Raw genomic sequence first — 25447 nt, 5'->3', positions numbered from 1 at the left:
ACTTTCTGGCACCAGTTGATATAAAAAAAAAATAATAAAAAATAATTTTCCAGTGGAGTACCTCTTAAATAAGCAGAGCAGATTCTACGGGACCTAGTACCCCCACTTTTCAAAGAGAGAGGACAATAATGAACGATCAGGGAATAATGTGTAATTTCACCTCCTGAACTTTAATGCAAAAACTGTAATGGGGCACCTACCTACCATTTGCCATTTCTAATACGGGTGTCTTCTTATGTGGAGAGGGGTCTCCGGGCCTCTTCTACACTTTAAAGCCACGTCTCTGAGGAGTTCCACTCCATGTTTTGTTGTGGCCTCACCATTATTTGTTAGGCTTCTTTCACACTACAAAATCCTCCGTTTTTAAACATCCGAAGGAAGATCTGTGTGAAAATCAGCTGAAAACGGCAGTAACAAAATCCTATACGTCCGTTAGAAAATCCCATTATAGTCTATGGGATTTTCTAATATCTGTATTAATCCATTATAGTCCGTTATTGATAACGGACGTTAGTTTGTTATGGAAGATAGTTACGGAAGAAATAGTTCATGAACTATTTCTTCCGTAACTATCTTCATGAACTATTTCTTCCGTAACTATCTTCATGAACTATTTCTTCCGTAACTATCTTCATGAACTATTTCTTCCGTAACTATCTTCATGAACTATTTCTTCCGTAACTATCTTCATGAACTATTTCTTCCGTAACAAACTAACGTCCGTTATCAATAACAGACTATAGCAGATATTAGAAAATCCCATAGACTATAATGGGATTTTCTAACGGACGTATAGGATTTTGTTGCTGCCGTTTTCAGCTGATTTTCACACAGATCTTCCTACGGATGTTTAAAAACATGTGTGAAAGAACTGTTAGGACGCATTCTGAAATGCCAGGTGCCAAGAGGCTGGCAGAATGTATACAGTTCATTTACTATATAATAAAAGAACACATTTTTACAATTGGCCAATAATGCTGGACACATCAGGGATGAAACTTTCTGGAGATGAAGGATAAGAATGGTGAAGAACTTTGTTCACTCCTTACAGTCAATATAAAATAATGTATTGCACTTATATAATTGATACATTCTGCAGCAAAGTTATAGGAAGTTACCAGACCTGCCCCATTGTGACAAATAGCTGAGATTTCAAGTCAAGACAGTCTGGTCCTGGTGTCTTCATTCACTGTTTACATTTTATTTGTTCCTTAAGTAAACGTCTGCTTGCACTGGGGCACTGGGGCATTGGGGGTGGGGGGTATGCTGCTCCTGTGCAGGACCCTCATGTCTGTGGGAAAGTGAAGTAACCCTGTAGTGATCAGTCTTGCCCCTCCCTGCACTCTCTCACTGCTGCAGTAGTCTTCCTGACTCATTAGTCTGGCCAGTCCAGAGCTGCGGAGAGGAGGCTGCTCGCTCTCTGCCCCTAGTAGCTCAGACCTTCACATTGCAAGGTTATTGGTTTTCTGGGAAGACATCATGGATGGGAAGATTACTTAGCACCGGCAGAAGGAGTTTTTGTTAATTGGAGAGATACTTGGAGCTTTGCACTCTCATCCATGACTGTAGTGCACACAAGGAAAAGCCCAACACAACCATGGTCCCTGTTCTGGGCAATGCAAGCTATGCCAATCATACAGGGCTGGTAAGTTGCAGAACTTTAGCTGTCAAGGCAAACTTTCAGAACGAGAACAATGAGGATGTCTAAAAGACTGGATCATTTCTTACTGCAGCTTCACTGTGTCAGATATATTAAATATACAATGCTTGGATATCATTTGTTTGCTGTTTACGCATTGCAGGAATGAGAATTAATTTTGCACACATATGTATATATCTATATCTATCTATCTATGTGGGAGAAATACTGTCCTGTCTCTACTACTACTACAGTGACTATTACTAACAATTGCTAACATATGTATATATATCTATATCTATCTATATTTGTGGGAGAAATACTGTCCTGTCTCTACTACTACTACTACTACTACAGTGACTATTACTAACAATTGCACACATATGTATATAGCTATCTATATATGTGGGAGAAATACTGTCCTGTCTCTACTACTATTACTACTACAGTGACTATTACTAACAATTGCACACATATGTATATAGCTATCTATATATGTGGGAGAAATACTGTCCTGTCTCTACTACTATTACTACTACAGTGACTATTACTAACAATTGCACACATATGTAAATATCTATATCTATCTATATATGTGGGAGAAATACTGTACTGTCTCTACTGCTACTACTACTATTACTACTACAGTGACTATTACTAACAATTGCACACATATGTAAATATCTATATCTATCTATATATGTGGGAGAAATACTGTACTGTCTCTACTGCTACTACTACTATTACTACTACAGTGACTATTACTAACAATTGCACACATATGTATATATCTATATATGTGGGAGAAATACTGTACTGTCTCTACTGCTACTACTACTATTACTACTACAGTGACTATTACTAACAATTGCACACATATGTATATATCTATATATGTCGGAGAAATACTGTCCTGTCTCTACTGCTACTACTACTATTACTACTACAGTGACTATTACTAACAATTGCACACATATGTATATATCTATATCTATCTATATATGTGGGAGAAAAACTGTCCTGTCTCTATTACTACTATTACTACTACAGTGACTATTGCTAACAATTGCTAACATATGTATGTCCTATCTGAGCTGTACTATTAATGTATGTATATGAATGTAATACTGAGAGTTATTACTTCATTAGGTACAATACAGTAAATGCATGTTACAAAAAGCTGCTACTTATATAATGTTATTATTTATATATGTGTATTTAGCATTACTAGTAACACTATGACAACAACTCATGCGGCACAAGTAGACATTCCGCTGCTACAAATGGATACATGAATGTAGCACTGGGAGAAGTAATTCTTACATTATATATAACACTGAGAAAAGTACCGTGATTATTGTTACTGCAACTTAAGTGCACTTAAAGGCGGATTCCAGGAAAAAACTTTTTTTTTTATGTATCAACTGACTCCAGAAAGTTAAACAGATTTGTAAATTACTTCTATTAAAAAAAATCTTAATCCTTTCAGTAATTATCAGCTGCTGAAGTTGACTTGTTGTTTTGTGTCTGGCAACAGTGCTCTCTGCTGACATCTCTGCTTGTCTCGGGAACTGCACAGAGAAGAAGAGATTTGCTATGGGGATTTGCTTCTAAACTCGGCGGTTCCCGAGACGCGTGACATCAGAGAGCACTAACACAGAAAAGAACAACTCAACTTCAGCAGCTCATAAGTACTGAAAGGATTAAGATTTTTTTAATAGAAGTAATTTACAAATCTGTTTATTTTTCTGGAGCCAGTTGATATATAAAAAAAAGTTTTTTTTCCCCTGATAACCCCTTTAAGAAGTATTTATAAAACATGGGTAGATTTAACACCACTACTATATATACTATATACCAGCGGTCTTCAACCTGCGGACCTCCAGATGTTGCAAAACTACAACTCCCAGCATGCACGGACAGCCGTTGGCTGTCCGTGCATGCTGGGAGTTGTAGTTTTGCAACATCTAGAGGTCCGCAGGATGAAGACCACTGCTATTTACTATATATTTACATGTACAAGTAGTAAATATGGATATTCATGTAGCATTGTATCACTACTACTTCTATATATAGGCACCATACATGCAAAGTGTACTTTACAAGTATTTATAAAGCGTGGGTAGATATAGCACCACTACTATTTACTATCTACACTATTTAAAGGAGTTATCCAGGAAAAACCTTTTTGTTTTTATATATCAACTAGCTCCAGAAAGTTAAACAGATTTGTAAATTACTTCTATTAAAAAAATCTTAATCCTTTCAGTACTTATGAGCTTCTGAAGTTAAGGTTGTTCTTTTCTGTCTAAGTGCTCTCTGATGACACGTGTCTCGGGAACCACCCAGTTTAGAAGCAAATCCCCATAGCAAACCTCTTCTAAACTGGGTGGTTCCCGAGACACGTGTCATCAGAGAGCTTTTAGACAGAAAAGAACAACCTTAACTTCAGAAGCTCATAAGTACTGAAAGGATTAAGATTTTTTTAATAAGTGTAATTTACAAATCTGTTTAACTTTCTGGAGCCAGTTGATATATATATATATATATATATATATATATATATATTAGTGTTGCTCGTGAATATTCGCAATGCGAATTTTATTTGCGAATATGGCATATTTACGAATATTGTTTTTGTTTTTTTCACAGTACACATCACAGTGATCACCCCTCTTTGCTTCCAGCTTGTGTGGTCTAAAGAAGGCTCTAATACTACCGTGTGAGACTGGCGTATGAAATTTTGCATATGCGAATTTTCGTTTATGCTAATTTTAGCTTATGCAAATTTCCGCATATACCAGTTTTCGCATATGCGAAAATATAACGCGAATATTACGAATATGCAAATTTAGCGAATATATGACGAATATTCGTCCACATATTCCCGAAATATTGTGAATTTGAATATGGCCTATGCTGCTCAACACTAATATATATATATATATATATATATATATATATATATGTATATATATATATATATATATATATGTATATAAGTTTTTTCCTGGATAACCCCTTTAAATATACAAGTAGTATTACTCTTCTGTGTATGAATATGCATATAGCATTGTATCACTACTACTATAATACACAAATGCAAAACTACTGACTTAGAGATGATTAAAGTAACAAGCCACTGTACAGTTATGTATGGATTCTTTAAAAGCCCATAATGATATGTGGTCTCCTTCTATAGGTTGCAGACAGGTTCCCTGGAAGAGAAGTACCACTACCCAGGAAAAGGTTACAGTCAGCAGATGAAGCTCTACAAGGCAGCCGTCCTCCTCCCGATGGAGCTGGGGCAGCCTCTGTGTCGGAACTGTCAGAGGGACCTGGGGTAGGAGAATGGTGCCCTTACTGTCAAGCAAAACTGGCTGAACTGAAGAAGCAAGCTCTCAAATTGGCAGTCCCTGGCTCCTTAATGGTAAGAGTGCCTCTGAATGACCATCCTCTAGTCCACCTCCATGAAAAATAGATTAGGGATTCTCGGTGCAGAATCATTTGGGAACAAAATTGATCACATTGGGGGATATTTATCAAAGGATTTAGACTGGTTTTTCCTGTCTAAATTTGTCGCACAGAAAGTCGCAGTCTAAATATGTGCGACTTTTCTGCGACTTTTGCTCTAGAGGATTTTTAGAACATGATGCATTCTAATCTATTTTAGACGGAAATGCATTGGAAAATGCATTGGTGCTGAATTTATCAATAGCGACTTTTCAGCGAGTCGCATTGGCTTAAAGTACGCCGAAATGTCAGACCATGTTGGAGCAGGTTTAAATACATAGATCATGCAGTCTGTGCACAGAATTTATCAAGAGCCGCGCACCTTTTGATAAATTAGGCGCACAATAGACCAGCCTAACCCTCTGTAGTTTGGTCTATATTGATGCGGGACATAGACAACTTTGATAAATATCCCCCATTGTTGCAACCTACAGCTCTGTTTTGGGCACAAGTGGAAACAGTTGAGCACTGTTGAAAAATATAGGATTCCACCTATGGGACTTTTTGATGCCGCTTTTTAAACCAACACCCCCCCCCCCCTTCATGATCCACTCTTGGTTCTAAAAACTCCATCAAAAATGGTGTCAAATTGGAATTCATGAAAGCACTCCTTTACCCTAATCCAAGAAATAACACAGTTGTAGCCTATAAAGAACCCATAGGTTTGTTTTTGTTTAGTTTCAGCCTGTACATGTTTAGCTGAGATTTCATATCTGCTCTTTATTGCCACCCAGCATATAAAAAACACACAAAAAACATGATCCTTTGTATTGTATAAAAGAAATTCATCTGTAATGTTCATATAGTATATGCTTCACTCTGAACTCTTGCACAATGTTATAAGTTTGCAGTGATCCCTCAAGTTACAATATTAATTGGTTCCTGGACGACCATTGTATGTTGAAACCATTGTATGTTGAGACTATAACTCGACTATGACTATAACCTGGTAACTGGTTCTGAAGCCACCAAAATGTCATCCAAAAATAGGAAAATGTGAGAATTAAAGAAAAATAACTAGATAACTAATATGGATAAAGCAAATCCTTACATATAAAACGAAGAAAGATCTGCTGGGAGCTGTAAATCACTGTCAGTGTTTCCCAACCAGGGTGCCTCCGGCTGTTGCAAAACTACAACTCTTAGCATGCCCGGACAGCCATCCGGGCATGCTGAGAGTTGTAGTTTTGCAACAGCTGGAGGCACCTTGGTTTGGAAATGCTGGTCTATGTAGAGGACAGGAGCTTCTTCAGGGTTCTGTACAGAATACACAATGCCCTAAAAAAGTAAAATGGAGCAGCTAACCCTGGCACAGGTAAAGAGTAGTACAGAACATGTAATACCTCCCTGTACTGTAGGGGGCGCTACCAGACACCAGTCAGTGCATACACTTCAGTAGTACAGGTGTTTTACAAGTAAAATGCCCATTCTGATTGGTCAGTTCTTTCGCCGTTGACATGTTTCGCAGATGTGGACTGTCTGTACATTGTATGTTGAGTCTGGTTTCAAGTTACAATGGTCCAGAAAAGACCATTGTATGTTGAAACTATTGTATGTTGAGGCCATTGTAAGTTGAGGGATCACTGTACTTTATATCATATAATGTACAGTGATCACTCGTTGGTTAGTAATGTTGCTTTACTGCATTGAGGACATTGGTTTAAATCCAACCATGTTCTCTGTTGTTCAGGTTTATTTTGGATACTTTGGTTTTCCCTTCTATACCCTGAAAACATGCCTAAGTTAAATTTCCTGCTATCACATTGGTCCCGGACTGTGTATGATATGCATTTACGATTGTGGTCCATATTAGAGTCCTATCTCTGTGCAGTGCTTGGGACTATGCTGGTTCTATATGGATATAGTGGGATTCACCATTGATAGGAAACTGTATTTACAGAAGTATTAACTCTAAAGTATTGGCTCCATGTTAAAGCTTTATTCAACTATTCACCTTATACGATAGTATATATGATGTACATTTATCATATATGCAGTGATTCCAAACTGGGGGCTCTCCAGCTGCTAAAAAGCTACAATCCCCAACATACAGAGATAGGGCATGCTGTCAGGGCATACTGACACAAGTTGGGGATCACAGCTATGTGCTTTGTATTGAGTTTAAAAAGAATAATGCTGTAGTCTAGAAAATAGTTTTCCATTAAGTTATTTTTATTTTTTTACATATCGGTATATTATCACAAAATAACACAATGGCATTTATTTACTAACGTGATCCCGACTCTTTTTTCTCATTTTTTGCACCCAACAAACAAATAAAACCCTCAATTTTTCAAGAAAAACCCTTAAAGAGGGCATGGCCATGAGAGAATGGGGGCGTGGTCCCAATAAAAGGGGTGTGTCCACAACCTTTTTGAAAAACCCCAACGTATTTCCACAGAAAATATGGTGGATTTGAGTTGGGTAAAACTTGACAGATAAGAACAGTTGTAAAAAAAAAGCTAAACTTACGGAAAAGTGCAAAATGTAGGGAAACATTAGTAAATACTATGGGAAAATACCAGTCAGGAATCAAAACCCACAAAGAAAACTCCACTCCGCTCTTTGTAAATAAACCCCAATATGTCTTCTGTCACCTTGATGTGCACATTTTACTGCATTGCTCATGTTAGTTCTTTGCAGATCAGTAACCCTAATTGATCCGTAATTGAAAGCCCACAGCTCCCCTCCCTCGATATTCAGTGCAGCCTCCAAAAGATGTCATTGTTTCCCGGTTTGAGGCAACATCTGGTGTTCATATAGACGGTGATCATCCACCCAGGCTATAGAATGTGCAATAATTACGAGCTGTATAATTCCTCCCTCCCTGTGCAGGTTTTTTTTTTTTTACTTTTTGAATGTTTGTGAGAAAGAAAACCTCTGTGACAATTAATGACAGGGTGACCCAATACAGTGCTGTGTGATCTTGGCTCAGGAAGGAAACCAGCCCGTCCCTCTGACATGGGAGGGATCTGTGACAATAAAATAACATTAGAACATGCTTCACAGACTAAAAAGGACAGAAACCCAGATATATTTTTTCAGATACAGTGGTCCCTCAACATATGATATTAATTGGTTCCAGGAGAACCATCATATGTTGAAACCATCATATGTCGAGTACATATGTCTATGTAAAAATGGTATTTGGTTCTGGGGCCTCGGAACCATTGTATGTTGAATACATATCTCTATGGGAAACTGCTAATTGGTTCTGTGATGACCATTGTATGTGGAGTGTATGGGGAGTGTTTAACAAACCAGGGTGCCTCCAGCTGTTGCACAACTACAACTCCCAGCATGCATGTACAGCCATTGACTGTCTGGGCATGCTGGGAGTTATAGTTTTGCCACAGCTGGAGGCACACTGATAGGGAAACATTGATGTATGGGGTGTATAGTGTGTATATGTATTGTATGTGATGTGTACTGTACAGTTCTTTAAATACCTTCAGGGGGGGACAGAATGTCCTCCATTACGATCCTGCCGACTACAGCTCTATAGGAAAGGAAGGGGAGGGCAGCCAGCAGCTCATTGGATGCCTGCAGCAAGATGCTGCAGGCTATTGGCTATGGCTGCACTTGGGGGCGGGGCTTAGACGGAGCTCACAGTGGAAGCCTGCGTGAGTTAGCAGGACAGCATGTGAGTAACAGGAGGCAGAACGGGGCACACGGGGCACATTAAACAACTATCTGTCAGTTGCTGAAGTTGTCAGCGCTGTCAGATAGCTGTTTGTACGATGGCCCCGACACACAGCAGCATCATATGTCGATGCTGCCTTCAACATACGATGGGCTCTGAGAGGCCATCATATGTTGAAATGATCATATGTCGGGGCCATCATAAGTCGGGGGGTCACTGTATTTCTATTCTGTGTTTGTCCTTGAAAAAAAAAATCAAGCAATCCCTTTAAATAACTCTGCAGTGCATTCAAGGACAGTTGTCATCAATAGACGGCTAATAGCCCGATGATGTAATCTGAATGTTGGGGAGGAGTGAGCCAGTACACCTGTTAGACATCATTTCCTAAATCTTTACCATAAGGTTAACATTTGTTTTTCAATTAGCTTTTTCCTATGATTGTGTTATTATAAATATTGATTTGGGAGTACTGCTTTTGTTCATTGAATCCACCGGCAGATTTATGAGAAGAGAAAAAGGGAGAAGGCGCTCTCATGTGCAGGACTCCAGATCAACCCACGGAGGGGAGGAGGGGGAAGTTAGACAGCCACTTACCAAAGTCGGTTGTGTACCATACACAACAATGTAAAGCATGATTTCAAATAAGTCCCATCTGCAGCCTTCCTGGATATAAGTCACCCGGTGCTGAATGGGACAGAGGAGTCAGGGCAAAGGAACCTTCAGGTGAGTAGTAGTATTCGACCAGCATGCAATGCGTTTCTCTGCACATGCGCAATGAAACGCGTTGCATGCTGGTCGAATAAAACTACTCACCTGAAGGTTCCGCTGTCCTGACTCCACTGTATCATTCAGTCCCGGGTGATCCTGTGTATCTTCAAAGTCCTTTTTGATCACCGGCAGATTTATGGCAAATTACAGCAGCCTGTAGTATGTCACTAAAACAATCTAAAGCTGGCATACACATTTGGATGGGGGGGGGGGGGGGGGCGTCTGATGAAAGATAGCTGTCTGTGGTCTTATGTGTAAGGCTGTATATACCTTAGAGGTAGTTGCCATGGGCCTGTAGAGAAAAGGGGTTCACTCCAAGGGGTCTTGGTACTATTTTAATGGGCAGTGACATCCTACAACTGGATGTGGTCCTCATATGTGGAAAAACAACTACAATAATGGAACTGGGATTAAGGCAGCATGATCTCTTTCAATGGGTAGTTAGAGGTGTGGTGGTATCATTACTAATTGGCTACATGTCCTTTATGTAGATCATTGGCTGATGGGGTAGACATATTTAAAGGGGTACTTTACTGGAAAAAAAAAATTTCATCAACTGGTGCCGGAAAGTTAAACAGATTTGTAAATTACTTCTATTAAAAAATCTTAATCCTTTCAGTACTTATCAGCTGCTGTATGATCCTCAGGAAGTTATTTTCTTTTTGAATTTACTTTCTGGCTGACCACTGTGCTCTCTGCTGACACCTCTGTCCATTTTATGAACTGTCCAGAGTAGGAGCAAATCCCCATAGAAAACCTATCCTGTTCTGGACAGTTCCTAAAATGGACAGAGGTGTCAGCAGAGAGCACTGTGGTCAGGCATTAAGGAAATTAAAAAAGAAAATAACTTCCTGTGGATCATACCAGCAGCTGATAAGTACTGGAAGGTTAGGATTTTTTTTAAATAGAAGTAATTTACAAATCTGTTTAACTTTCGTGCACAAGTTGATTTAAAAAACAAATGTACCCTTTATATGTGTTAGTAGAATGGCCTCACAATATTAAGTTGTCATGTCTTACTTATAATTTCATGGTTGGACTCTACTTCTTATTTTGCATGTGCCTGTGAGACAGTTTAGACAGACACTTTGCATATTGTAGTCTCATGATACCAGCAGTTAGACCAACCAGGATATTGATATTTCACTATCAGCCTCCTGGAGGATCTACAATCCGAACACCCCAAATATTTTAAGATCTGGGGTCCTTCCCTATGAAAAATGTTAATTATGGAGCTCATCTCTGGAATGGTCCATGATCGTAAACCTTGGCTGGAACAGGTGGTCATCAGCTAATGCAATGGCTCATGAAATTCCTACAACCAGCAATAGTGCCATGGTAGGCAGCATGTTCTGTCTTGCTGCTCAACAGGTGGAGACACAAGCACGGGAATGCCTTAACTAGTACATTGGAATCTTAATATATATGTAGGATTTAGTAAAGTGCAGTGTTACTGGATGTCATGAAACAGTAATAATGTGGAATTATGGGAGGAGGTCTCCTTATATAAACATTCTTCTCATTCATCTTACTGTGCCATTTACATCTACTGTATATTGTGGATGTCTTTCGGCTTTGCTGGAACCATATAAAGAAATGTTTAGAGTTACTAATAACAGTGTTTATATCACTACTACATGGGTTGTATACTCTGAGAGCTATGGAAGAGCAGGAAGGGGTTAATGTGGGATTTTGTATAAGGATGCATTCAGAGTTAGCTTTTTTTCTAGTATATTGTGTTTCTGCTTCTACTCAAAACCTAAACCTTTAGGCATGAACAGCTAGGACGCTCACCAACCAGTGGTGGGTTCCATTCGTACCCCAGTGACTGAAGCCGCAGTGAACACGCTCTACCAGCACTCACTTTTGACTGTTGCTATTTTCAGACAACCCATAGAGAGTAAATAGTGTGGTGAGTGAGAATGGGCGCTGCCAATCCACTCACTTGGGAGATGACAGACCCCTGTTCTGGTGATCAGTTGAGTCTGCAGAATCGGAGCCAGGGTAATGAACATTTATATGGCTCACATTCAGGTAGTTTCTGGGGCTCCAGTCCTTGGGAGCATCTTAGGAAACTGGGGTCTTGTACAATAGCCTGGAATGTCATCCTACAATTAATCCAGCCCTTTTTTTCTCATTTGACATAGAAAAAACCATTGTGTTGATTTCCTTTCTTTGACAAATAAAACATGAAAAACTGAAGAAAAATCTCAGTGACCTTATTGTTCCCTACTTGTCAATGATCTCTCAGCTTTACTATGTTGCTTCATGTCGGGGATGCATTTTCATGCTGGAAAGCTATAATGTAGGTTAGGGCTCTGTACACTTATATGAAATGGATTTTCTTGTTATAAATAGGAACATAAATTAGAAATAATGGTAATTGTCTAATTGAATAGATACTGAAAGCTTTCAAAACCTCTTAGTTGCCTGGAAGTGATATCATTTATGGAGAGAAAACATAAGTGTCCTGGAACTTCTGTACTTTTACTTCTATTTCTTACTGCATTGATTACTGCAAGTGTAAAAGTGGAGCCATCTTTGTAAGCGGCCATTTTCTGGGATGAATTATTTGGGTTGAATTAGAAAATTGACATATTGGGTAGAGTTACCAGAATGGGTAGAGGAGTAGTTACTAGAGCCAACCAAAAAGCTGTACTGCGATTGGTTGCTATAGGTAACAGATACTTTTCATAAATCTACCTCAAGTTTATATGGTTGCTATGGACAACAAGACTATTTTCCTCTTAGATATGGCCATAGTTATGTTTTGTCACATAAAGTAAATAAAGTATACCGTTTGTTATCTACTCAGAAAGAATAATCTTGATTTTCAAGAATGTAATAAAGATAAATGTCACTTTTTCCATGTCAACCCATACACATGCATGCTCGGGTCTGCCAAGTGTGCATGTGTTCTCAATAGTGAGAGATGAGAAAGCCACTAGCAGATAATTCTTGCAGACATTATCTCTTCAGGAACAAAACTATTGGACAGTTAAAATCAAACATCACCGATCCTTCTCTTTCCCCGACATTTGGTGTTGGGGTAACGCTTGGAGTCTACCATATATCTTAGATAATTGGCCAGTCTTGTTGAAATTGGCTATTTTGGCTGACACTTATCTAATGTGTGTCACGATGCCGGCTGGCAGGTAGTGGACCCTCTGTGCCAGAGAGGGATTGGCGTGGACCGTGCTAGTGGACCGGTTCTAAGCCACTACTGGTTTTCACCAGAGCCCGCCGCAAAGCGGGATGGTCTTGCTGCGGCGGTAGTGACCAGGTCGTATCCACTAGCAACGGCTCACCTCTCTGGCTGCTGAAGATAGGCGCGGTACAAGGGAGTAGGCAGAAGCAAGGTCGGACGTAGCAGAAGGTCGGGGCAGGCAGCAAGGATCGTAGTCAGGGGCAACGGCAGAAGGTCTGGAAACACTGGCAAGGGACACACAAGGAACGCTTTCACTGGCACTAAGGCAACAAGATCCGGCAAGGGAGTGCAAGGGAAGTGAGGTAATATAGGGAGTGCACAGGTGATAACCCTAATTGGAACCACTGCGCCAATCAGCGGCGCAGTGGCCCTTTAAATCACAGAGACCCGGCGCGCGCGCGCCCTAGGGAGCGGGGCCGCGCGCGCCGGGACAGAACAGACGGGGAGCGAGTCAGGTAGGGGAGCCGGGGTGCGCATCGCGAGCGGGCGCTACCCGCATCGCGAATCGCATCCCGGCTAGCAGCAGGATCGCAGCGCCCCGGGTCAGAGGACGTGACCGGAGCGCTGCAGCGGAGGAGGTGAAGCGAGCGCTCCGGGGAGGAGCGGGAACCCGGAGCGCTCGGCGTAACAGTACCCCCCCCCTTGGGTCTCCCCCTCTTCTTGGAGCCTGAGAACCTGAGGAGCAGACTTTTGTCAAGGATGTTGTCCTCAGGTTCCCAGGATCTCTCTTCAGGACCACAACCCTCCCAGTCTACTAAAAAAAAATTTTTCCCTCTGACCTTTTTGGCAGCCAGAATCTCCTTGACCGAGAAGACGTCCGAGGAGCCGGAAACAGGAGTGGGAGGAACAGATTTGGGAGAAAAACGGTTGAGGATGAGTGGTTTGAGAAGAGAGACGTGAAAGGCATTAGGGATACGAAGAGAAGGAGGAAGAAGAAGTTTATAAGAGACAGGATTAATTTGACACAAAATTTTGAAAGGACCAAGATAGCGTGGTCCCAACTTGTAGCTAGGGACACGGAAGCGGACATATTTAGCGGAGAGCCATACCTTGTCTCCAGGGGAAAAAACGGGGGGAGCTCTTCTTTTCTTATCCGCGAACCTCTTCATGCGTGAAGAAGCCTGTAAGAGAGAATTTTGGGTCTCTCTCCATATAATGGAAAGGTCACGAGAAATTTCATCCACAGCGGGCAGACCAGAGGGCAAGGGGGTAGGGAGGGGGGGAAGAGGATGACGGCCGTACACTACGAAAAATGGGGATTTGGAGGAAGATTCAGAGACCCTGAAGTTATACGAGAATTCGGCCCATGGAAGGAGATCTGCCCAGTCATCCTGGCGGGAGGAAACAAAATGTCGCAAATAATCACCCAGGATCTGGTTAATTCTTTCTACTTGTCCATTGGACTGGGGATGATATGCAGAGGAAAAATTTAATTTAATCTTGAGTTGTTTACAGAGAGCTCTCCAGAATTTAGACACGAATTGGACCCCTCTATCCGAGACAATCTGCGTAGGCAACCCGTGAAGACGAAAAATGTGTACAAAAAATTGTTTAGCCAACTGAGGCGCAGAAGGAAGACCAGGAAGAGGAATGAAATGTGCCATTTTGGAGAATCGATCAACGACCACCCAAATAACAGTGTTGCCACGGGAAGGGGGTAAATCAGTAATAAAATCCATACCAATCAGTGACCAAGGCTGTTCGGGGACAGGCAGAGGATGAAGAAAACCAGCGGGCTTCTGGCGAGGAGTCTTATCCCGGGCACAGATAGTGCAGGCTCGCACAAAGTCCCCAACATCCGTCTCCAGAGTAGGCCACCAATAGAAGCGGGAGATGAGTTGCACAGATTTCTTGATGCCCGCATGACCTGCGAGATGGGAGGAGTGACCCCATTTGAGAATTCCGAGGCGTTGGCGTGGAGAAACAAAGGTCTTTCCTGGAGGAGTCTGCCTGATGGAGGCAGGAGAAGTGGAGATCAGGCAGTCAGGTGGAATGATGTGTTGCGGAGGGAGATCAACTTCTGAGGCATCCGAGGAACGAGAGAGAGCATCGGCTCTAATGTTCTTATCGGCAGGACGAAAGTGAATCTCAAAATTAAATCGGGCAAAGAACAGAGACCACCGGGCCTGGCGAGGATTCAGCCGTTGGGCCGACTGGAGGTAGGAGAGGTTCTTGTGGTCGGTGTAGATAATAACAGGAAATCTTGATCCCTCCAGCAGATGCCTCCATTCCTCAAGTGCTAATTTAATGGCTAGAAGCTCTCGATCCCCGATGGAGTAGTTCCTCTCCGCTGGAGAGAAGGTCCTAGAGAAAAAACCACAAGTGACAGCATGCCCGGAAGGATTTTTTTGTAGAAGAACAGCTCCAGCTCCTACTGAGGAGGCATCAACCTCCAATAGGAAGGGTTTGGAAGGGTCAGGTCTGGAGAGCACGGGAGCCGAAGAAAAGGCAGACTTGAGTTGTTTAAAGGAGTCTTCTGCTTGAGGAGGCCAGGACTTGGGATCAGCATTTTTTTTGGTTAAGGCCACGATAGGAGCCACAATGGTAGAAAAATGTGGAATGAATTGCCTGTAATAATTGGCGAACCCCAAAAAGCGTTGGATAGCACGGAGTCCGGAGGGGCGTGGCCAATTTAAGACGGCAGAGAGTTTGTCTGGATCCATCTGTAGTCCCTGGCCAGAGACCAAATATCCTAGAAAAGGAAGAGATTGGCATTCAAACAGACATTTCTCAATTTTGGCATAGAGTTGGTTGTCACGAAGTCTCTGAAGAACCATACGGACATGCTGGCGGTGTTCTTCTAGATTGGCAGAAAAAATTAGGATATCGTCCAGATATACCACAACACAGGAGTATAATAGATCACGAAAAATTTCATTGACAAAGTCTTGGAAGACGGCAGGGGCATTGCACAGTCCAAAGGGCATGACCAGATACTCAAAGTGTCCATCTCTGGTGTTAAATGCCGTTTTCCACTCGTCCCCCTCTCTGATGCGGATGAGGTTATAGGCGCCTCTTAAGTCCAATTTAGTGAAGATGTGGGCACCTTGGAGGCGATCAAAGAGTTCAGAGATGAGGGGTAAGGGGTAGCGGTTCTTAACCGTGATTTTATTAAGACCGCGGTAGTCAATGCAAGGACGTAGGGAGCCATCTTTTTTGGAGACAAAGAAAAATCCGGCTCCGGCAGGAGAGGAGGATTTACGGATAAAGCCCTTTTTTAGATTCTCCTGGACGTATTCGGACATGGCAAGAGTCTCTGGGGCAGAGAGAGGATAAATTCTGCCCCGGGGTGGAGTAGTACCCGGGAGGAGGTCGATAGGGCAATCATAAGGCCTGTGAGGAGGTAGAGTCTCAGCTTGTTTTTTGCAGAAAACATCCGCGAAGTCCATATAGGCCTTAGGGAGACCGGTTACTGGAGGAACCACAGAGTTACGGCAAGGGTTACTGGGAACCGGTTTTAGACAGTTCTTGGAACAAGAGGACCCCCAACTCTTGATCTCCCCAGTGGACCAATCCAGGGTTGGGGAATGAAGTTGAAGCCAGGGAAGTCCAAGGAGAATCTCCGAGGTGCAATTGGGGAGGACCAAAAGTTCAATCCTCTCATGATGAGATCCGATGCTCATAAGAAGGGGCTCCGTGCGGAAACGTATGGTACAGTCCAATCTTTCATTATTTACACAATTGATGTAGAGGGGTCTGGCGAGACTGGTCACTGGGATGCTGAACCTGTTGACGAGAGAGGCCAAAATAAAATTTCCTGCAGAACCAGAGTCCAAGAAGGCCACTGTAGAGAAGGAGAAGGCAGAGGCAGACATCCGCACAGGCACAGTAAGACGTGGAGAAGCAGAGTAGACATCAAGGACTGTCTCACCTTTGTGCGGAGTCAGCGTACGTCTTTCCAGGCGGGGAGGACGGATAGGACAATCCCTCAGGAAGTGTTCGGTACTAGCACAGTACAGGCAGAGGTTCTCCATACGGCGTCGTGTCCTCTCTTGAGGTGTCAGGCGAGACCGGTCGACCTGCATAGCCTCCACGGCGGGAGGCACAGGAACAGATTGCAGGGGACCAGAGGAGAGAGGAGCCGAGGAGACGAAACGCCTCGTGCGAACAGAGTCCATATCTTGGCGGAGTTCCTGACGCCTTTCAGAAAAACGCATGTCAATGCGAGTGGCTAGGTGAATAAGTTCATGTAGATTAGCAGGAATTTCTCGTGCGGCCAGAACATCTTTAATGTTGCTGGATAGGCCTTTTTTGAAGGTCGCGCAGAGGGCCTCATTATTCCAGGACAATTCTGAAGCAAGTGTACGGAATTGTACGGCATACTCGCCAACGGAAGAATTACCCTGGACCAGGTTCAACAGGGCAGTCTCAGCAGAAGAGGCTCGGGCAGGTTCCTCAAAGACACTTCGGATTTCCGAGAAGAAGGAGTGTACAGAGGCAGTGACGGGGTCATTGCGGTCCCAGAGCGGTGTGGCCCATGACAGGGCTTTTCCGGACAGAAGACTGACTACGAAAGCCACCTTAGACCTTTCAGTGGGAAACAGGTCCGACATCATCTCCAGATGCAGGGAACATTGGGAAAGGAAGCCACGGCAAAACTTAGAGTCCCCATCAAATTTATCCGGCAAGGATAAGCGTATCCCAGGAGCGGCCACTCGCTGCGGAGGAGGTGCAGGAGCTGGCGGAGGAGATGACTGCTGAAGCTGTGGTAGCAACTGTTGTAGCATAACGGTCAGTTGAGACAGCTGTTGGCCTTGTTGCGCAATCTGTTGTGACTGCTGGGCGACCACCGTGGTGAGGTCAGCGACAACTGGCAGAGGAACTTCAGCGGGATCCATGGCCGGATCTACTGTCACGATGCCGGCTGGCAGGTAGTGGACCCTCTGTGCCAGAGAGGGATTGGCGTGGACCGTGCTAGTGGACCGGTTCTAAGCCACTACTGGTTTTCACCAGAGCCCGCCGCAAAGCGGGATGGTCTTGCTGCGGCGGTAGTGACCAGGTCGTATCCACTAGCAACGGCTCACCTCTCTGGCTGCTGAAGATAGGCGCGGTACAAGGGAGTAGGCAGAAGCAAGGTCGGACGTAGCAGAAGGTCGGGGCAGGCAGCAAGGATCGTAGTCAGGGGCAACGGCAGAAGGTCTGGAAACACTGGCAAGGGACACACAAGGAACGCTTTCACTGGCACTAAGGCAACAAGATCCGGCAAGGGAGTGCAAGGGAAGTGAGGTAATATAGGGAGTGCACAGGTGATAACCCTAATTGGAACCACTGCGCCAATCAGCGGCGCAGTGGCCCTTTAAATCGCAGAGACCCGGCGCGCGCGCGCCCTAGGGAGCGGGGCCGCGCGCGCCGGGACAGAACAGACGGGGAGCGAGTCAGGTAGGGGAGCCGGGGTGCGCATCGCGAGCGGGCGCTACCCGCATCGCGAATCGCATCCCGGCTAGCAGCAGGATCGCAGCGCCCCGGGTCAGAGGACGTGACCGGAGCGCTGCAGCGGAGGAGGTGAAGCGAGCGCTCCGGGGAGGAGCGGGAACCCGGAGCGCTCGGCGTAACAATGTGTATGGGTATCTAGCTCACCAATCTAGTTTTTTTTTTTTTTTACCGAAAAATGTGGTGTGTATACATACCCTATTTCTAGATCTGTGTGTATACATACCCTATTTCTACATCTGGTGTGTATACATACCCTATTTCTTGATCTTGTGTGTATACATACCCTATTTCTAGATCTGTTGTGTACACATACCCTATTTCTAGATCTGGTGTGTATACATACTCTATTTCTAGATCTGGTGTGTATACATACCCTATTTCTAGATCTGGTGTGTATACATACCCTATTTCTTGATCTGGTGTGTATACATACCCTATTTCTTGATCTTGTGTGTATACATACCCTATTTCTAGATCTGGTGTGTATACATACCCTATTTCTTGATCTTGTGTGTATACATACCCTATTTCTAGATCTGGTGTGTATACATACCCTATTTCTTGATCTTGTGTGTATACATACCCTATTTCTAGATCTGGTGTGTATACATACCCTATTTCTAGATCTGGTGTGTATACATACCCTATTTCTAGATCTGGTGTGTATACATACCCTATTTCTAGATCTGGTGTGTATACATACCCTATTTCTAGATCTGGTGTGTATACATACCCTATTTCTAGATCTGGTGTGTATACATACCCTATTTCTAGATCTGGTGTGTATACATACCCTATTTCTAGATCTGGTGTGTATACATACCCTATTTCTAGATCTGGTGTGTATACATACCCTATTTCTAGATCTGGTGTGTATACATACCCTATTTCTAGATCTGGTGTGTATACATACCCTATTTCTAGATCTGGTGTGTATACATACCCTATTTCTAGATCTGGTGTGTATACATACCCTATTTCTTGATCTGGTGTGTATACATACCCTATTTCTTGATCTGGTGTGTATACATACCCTATTTCTAGATCTGGTGTGTATACATACCCTATTTCTAGATCTGGTGTGTATACATACCCTATTTCTAGATCTGGTGTGTATACATACCCTATTTCTAGATCTGGTGTGTATACATACCCTATTTCTAGATCTGGTGTGTATACATACCCTATTTCTAGATCTGGTGTGTATACATACCCTATTTCTAGATCTGTGTGTATACATACCCTATTTCTTGATCTGGTGTGTATACATACCCTATTTCTAGATCTGGTGTGTATACATACCCTATTTCTTGATCTGGTGTGTATACATACCCTATTTCTTGATCTGGTGTGTATACATACCCTATTTTTAGATCTGGTGTGTATACATACCCTATTTCTAGATCTGGTGTGTATACATACCCTATTTCTAGATCTGGTATGTATACATACCCTATTTCTAGATCTGGTGTGTATACATACCCTATTTCTAGATCTGGTGTGTATACATACCCTATTTCTAGATCTGGTGTGTATACATACCCTATTTCTAGATCTGGTGTGTATACATACCCTATTTCTAGATCTGTGTGTATACATACCCTATTTCTTGATCTGGTGTGTATACATACCCTATTTCTTGATCTGGTGTGTATACATACCCTATTTTTAGATCTGGTGTGTATACATACCCTATTTCTAGATCTGGTGTGTATACATACCCTATTTCTAGATCTGGTGTGTATACATACCCTATTTCTAGATCTGGTTTGTATACATACCCTATTTCTAGATCTGGTGTGTATACATACCCTATTTCTAGATCTGGTATGTATACATACCCTATTTCACCAGGGTAAGGAGAAATGAAATGTAGGGGTTGTCTAAGAAAACACCTTTTAATGGATGAAGATTTCCCATGTGCTTGTATTTAGTGGTAATACATTTTTACAATAATAATATTTTATAATCATTTTACATATTTTTTTTAATACTTTTTGTTATAAGTAGAACACCAGTTAAGAGTTAAATGTAAGAGCCATAAAGGACTCTTATGTCTACAGCCCAATGCTGTTATTCAACTCCAAACCCAAACAGTCCTGTAAGATCTACTTACTGACACCTTCTAGTTTCCTGTCATAAATTAGTTTGGACATCCCTGTTATTATTAAGGATTTGTCGGTGATTATATTGTTACTTTATGTATTATAACCAACATTGTTAAATGAAACAATGTCATTTTTCCTGCAGAAGAAGTCTGCAAGAAGCCAGGGCCTGTAGGGGAAATCTGCTCTTATTGACCTTCATTTCAATTGAAAAGTTTCCTGCATGATGATTATAAAATTCCTTTGCTGGAACTAAATTTAGTTTTTTTTTTTCCTTTAATGTTGCATTGTGTGACTGCATTGGGATGTGGGTTTAGGGTCCGACGTCTGGAAATAGGAAGCAAAACAAGACGTTTTCAAAGAGTCATTGAAAGCTTGACTTGGTCACGGCCGGTGAATAATAGTAAGTTGCTGGCTGTTCTTGGGAAGTAGATTTCTTCTTACAATGCATAGATTCTTCTCATGGCTTTATCTGCAGCTTATTGACATTGACCTGTCTCCTGCTGGGTGGTACATGCTTTGGGAAAATACACCTTCTTTCTGACAAGACCTGGTTCTAGCAGGTTGCTGCACCTGTCCTAGAAGGTCACTCTGTGTGGTCGCAATTATGTGTCTTTCAAAGGGAAACGTCTTTGATATAAGAAAGAAAAAAGGAACTCGATGATTGGTAAGAGAATCTCCTCCCTGATACATTTCTATCTCTGTAAAGCGCACTATTAATGCAATGTAATGTCATTGTGTTAACGCTTGTTTAAGGGTAGGATTTCAGGTACAAACCTTACATTGTGTCTCAGGGTTATAAAGAGCATTGACCACCGGGAGAAAGGTTAAACAGATCCCCTCTGTTCATATCTATTCACCATTAAATCTCTTATAAATGTTTCACCATAGTCACAATTTCCAAAAAATGTTGTTCAGAGAAACATAAATAAAATACTGTCTACTTTTAAAATAATAAAAAAATAATAATTTTATAAAATGAAATGGGCTTTCATGTGGATAGTCTTAGTGCAGTACCTTTCCTTTGTGTATAAAGTAAAGCATGACTAGAAGCCACAAAAGCATAACCATGGGAATAAAATAGAGAAGACCAAGATGGAGGAGTCAGAGAGAGTGAAGGAGGAGAAAGCAGGAAAGTATATATATATATATATATATATATATATATATATATATATATATATTACATTTATAGAAGCCACTATAAATTATATGTAGAAGCCACAAAAGCATAACCATGGGAATAAAATAGAGAAGACCAAGATGGAGGAGTCAGAGAGAGTGAAGGAGGAGAAAGCAGGAAAGTATATATATATATATATATATATATATATATATATATATTACATTTATAGAAGCCACTATAAATTACCCCTATTTTTCGCCGTATAAGACGCACTTTTTCTTCCCCAAAACTGGGGGGAAAAGTCAACTTCTGGGACCCGCGGCTAATACAGGACATCACCAATCGCGGTGATGCCCTGTATTAACCCTTCAGACGCGACGATCAAAGCTGACCGCCGTGTCTGAAGGGAAAGTGACACTAACCCGGCTGTTCAGTTGGGCTGTTCGGGACCGCCGCGATTTCACCGCGGCGGTCCCGAACAACCCGACTGAATAGCCGGGTTAGTGCTTACAGGACACCGGGAGGGACCTTACCTGCCTCCTCGGTGTCTTATCCGTTCAGGGATCCCCTGTATGGCCGGCGCTCTCCTTCCTCGTCATCACGGCGGAGATGGAGAGCGAGGATACCCGGCCAGCAGCAGAGACGTTCCGGAGCGACGGGGACACAGCGACAGCGATGGAGCGACATCCAGGGCAGCGTTGACGGGTCCGGAGCGGCGGGGACACGTGAGTATTACCTCCTATGCAGCGGTCTTCAATCTGCGGACCTCCAGATGTTGCAAAACTACAACTCCCAGCCGTTGGCTGTCCGGGCATGCTGGGAGTTATAGTTTTGCAACATCTGGAGGTCCGCAGGTTGAAGACCACTATTGGGTTCAAAATCTAAAATTTTTTCGATTTTGCACCTAAAAATAGGGTGCGTCTTATATGCCGGTGCGTCCTATAGGGCGAAAAATACGGTATATGTAGAAGCCACAAAAGCATGACCATGGGAATAAAATAGAGGAGTCAGAGAGGGTGAAGGAGGAGAAAGCAGGAAAGTATATATATATATATATATATATATATATATATATATATATATATTACATTTATAGAAGCCACTATAAATTATATGTAGAAGCCACAAAAGCATGACCATGGGAATAAAATAGAGAAGACCAAGATGGAGGAGTCAGAGAGGGTGAAGGAGAAGAAAGCAGGAAAGTATATATATATATATATATATATATATATATATATATATATATATAGCATAGAACAAAAGGGATGACCGCAGCACTCCATAAGGTGAAAGAAAAAACTTAGTTTTGAGAATGGTGTTGTGAGGACACCGAAACGTCGCACCAAGTTTGGTTCATGGAAGAAAGACACTTTTTTCTTTCACCTTATGGAGTGCTGCAGTCATCCCTTTTGTTATATGCTGTGAATTTGGACCCAGGACCAGGGTCCCAGCGACCGACGCGCACCCCTACTATTTTAAAATTTTAATTTTTATTGATGTGCTGCTCTACTATTTTATATATATATATATATATATATATATATATATCACTTAAAAAGTTCCTGCACCATAAAAAGTGACAGTGAACCAATACACATGATAACAATTTATATCTCTGGAAAACTTTCGGCTGGTGCGGAAGTACAAGAATTGTGTCGAATAGTACAAAAAGGCATAGTCACGTCAAAAAACAGGCTTTAGGTGGATTACCCCTTTAAACATATATTTTTTTAAGTAAGTTGCTTAGTTTTAATAAACCACTATTGAGTTCACTTGTTCCCGATTTCCACAATTAAATTCATTTCCAATACGCCGAAGGCAGCGGATGGAAATATTAGTCTCTTAGCAATTAGTTGTAAAATTATGAAAGTTCCATATTTTATTCATCTTAATGCTGTTAATATTTCAGCAGTAGGATAAAACATGGTGCAGTGAGACACTTTCTATTTATTTTATTTGGAGTGATTTATATTTTTTAATTACTCTATAATTTTACCCCAAATGTTCTTTACAGCTAGGGGATTTATACTCCTCTTCTGACATCTGTATCATTTATTAATTATTCTTTACGTTATCTACTAATATTTAACATTAATAAGAATGTTACTGGTTCTAGTACCCTCGTGGATCAGTTGTAATCTGTGAATGAAGCCAGCAACAACTATTTAAATTTCCCGCAGCGCCATCAGAGGGGAAATGAAACATTACAAAGTTCCTGCTAAAATCAGTGGGATGTCGGTGAAATGTATGGATGTGCTGAGTCCTCCAGAGAGAGATTGAGATTCTCGGGTTTGCCTTTCTCTGTCCTGAACAGATTCCATCTATTAACAAAACCCCTAATAGGATATGTTAAAGAGGTACTCCACTGGCCAGCATTGGGAAGTAAATGTTCCGAACGCTGTTTTTTGTGCTGGGGGGGGGGTCAGCCGCACCCTTCGTGACATCATGGCCATGTCCCCTCAATGCAAGTCTATGGCCGTCACGCCCCCTCCCATAGACTTGCATTGAGGGGGCGTGGCTGTGATGTCACGAGGAGTGTGACCAACCCTCACAGCGCGAAAACAGCGTTCGGAACATTTACTTCCCAATGCTGGCCATTTGAGTACCTCTTTAGCATAAACTCTCTACACCAGACAACCTTTTTAAAGCAAAGTCTTCTAGGTTTCCTTCTTCCTGATGTAGGCTAAATGCTAAGTGGTTCTTTTGCATTTACAGGCTTAAAGGCGGTGTCCAGTTTTGACAACTTCTTTTCAATTTATGGCTGCCCTAGAGCCTAGATAATTTTGGGAGTGGTCTTATAGCTTGGCACCTTCATTGTTCAATATTGATAACAAGGGGTGACAAAATATGGTGAAGCATGAAGAGTGGTTCACCACAGAAGCTGGCAGGGAATTTGTCAGCTGTATTTGGATAGCTGTTAGGATATAAAAGCAAACTACCTTTTATCAAGCTGATGGTGGCTGCTAAACTAAAATCAAGTTGAAGGAAAAATGGCGCAATGAAATGGCATTGGTGTGCCAATCTGAAGAAGGGGATTGAACTCCCTAAACGCATTATTATCCTGTATATATACGTTTTTGGTGTCAATAAATACATTGATGCTTTACTATTACTAATGAGTTCTGCATACTCTTTGGAATTCAAGCGGATTTAGTGCCATTCCAGTCCACCATTTTTCCTTCTACATGATACTACTGTTGACGGTTTCCCGCCGAGGATACCAGTCCCAGCACTGACGGGCTGCAGCTCTGCTCCATACACTACTCCTGTAGGGGTGATACGCATGCGCCCGGGGCAGTAACAAGGTGAGAGTCCACCATTAATTGACCTTTACCCACAGAGTTACACGAGGCATCCTCCTGTCTTTTTGTTTTTTCCTCCTTTGATAAAGCTTATAAAATGGCATTTTATTCCTCAGTCAAGTGTCAAGAAGGTGGGTCTGAGCTGCTCAAGTGCCACAGCCTGGCATACTTCCTTGCTTGATTTAAGCCCAAGCTCTCCTTGACTGATAACAGGGCTTGATACATCTGTCAAAGTGAGGCTGGGAGGTGATGGTGAACACAGAGACATGCCAAGTTGTGGCTGCTTGGCTCCTCCTTCTTGACACTTGGCTAAGAAATGAAAAGTTTGGCAACCACTCAGCTCTAGGAAAGGTACAGTTTGTTTTCATGCGCTAACAGCTTTCCATCGGTGTCTGCAGCTTTTACCAACAAATAGAGCTGACAACTTCCCTTTAACAAAGCTCCATGAGATAACTCTGCTGTGTTGCCTGTTTACTCTTACATTTCCGGGAGCAAAAACTGTGATACAGCACAGAGTTATTAGAAAATTAGATTTTTTATTTCTTAAGCTATAGAGCTTATTACTAAAACAGACACGTCAGAGGAGCTGATGGGTCCAAGTAGTTGACTCAACCTCTGAGTGTGTCCTTATGGTGAAATATTCACCGTGCATAATAGTAACAAATATTTTTTTCGCAGGTCTGGTATAAAGGTGCGACTTATAAAAT

General features: G+C 42.1%; 1 protein-coding gene across 7 annotated transcripts in view; it reads left to right on the top strand.

Moving 5' to 3' along the window:
- KIF26A (kinesin family member 26A) overlaps window positions 1-25447 on the top strand; it is a 197033-nt gene that overhangs the window by 37507 nt on the left and 134079 nt on the right. For 5 of the 7 annotated variants that reach the window (XM_056545564.1, XM_056545559.1, XM_056545566.1 and 2 more), the window contains exon 2: window positions 4842-5069. In XM_056545564.1, coding sequence (XP_056401539.1) covers window positions 4842-5069 — 228 coding nt within the window. Of the gene's footprint in view, window positions 1-1397; window positions 1646-1679; window positions 1743-4841; window positions 5070-25447 lie in introns of those variants that run through there. The other 2 variants (XM_056545561.1, XM_056545563.1) reach the window with 2 other exon arrangements.

This window comes from Hyla sarda, chromosome 11, assembly GCF_029499605.1.
Source record: "Hyla sarda isolate aHylSar1 chromosome 11, aHylSar1.hap1, whole genome shotgun sequence".
In the NCBI taxonomy this organism is placed as follows: Eukaryota; Metazoa; Chordata; class Amphibia; order Anura; family Hylidae; genus Hyla; species Hyla sarda.
Note: the sequence above shows the minus strand (reverse complement) of the source record. Positions and strands in the feature narration are given on the sequence as shown.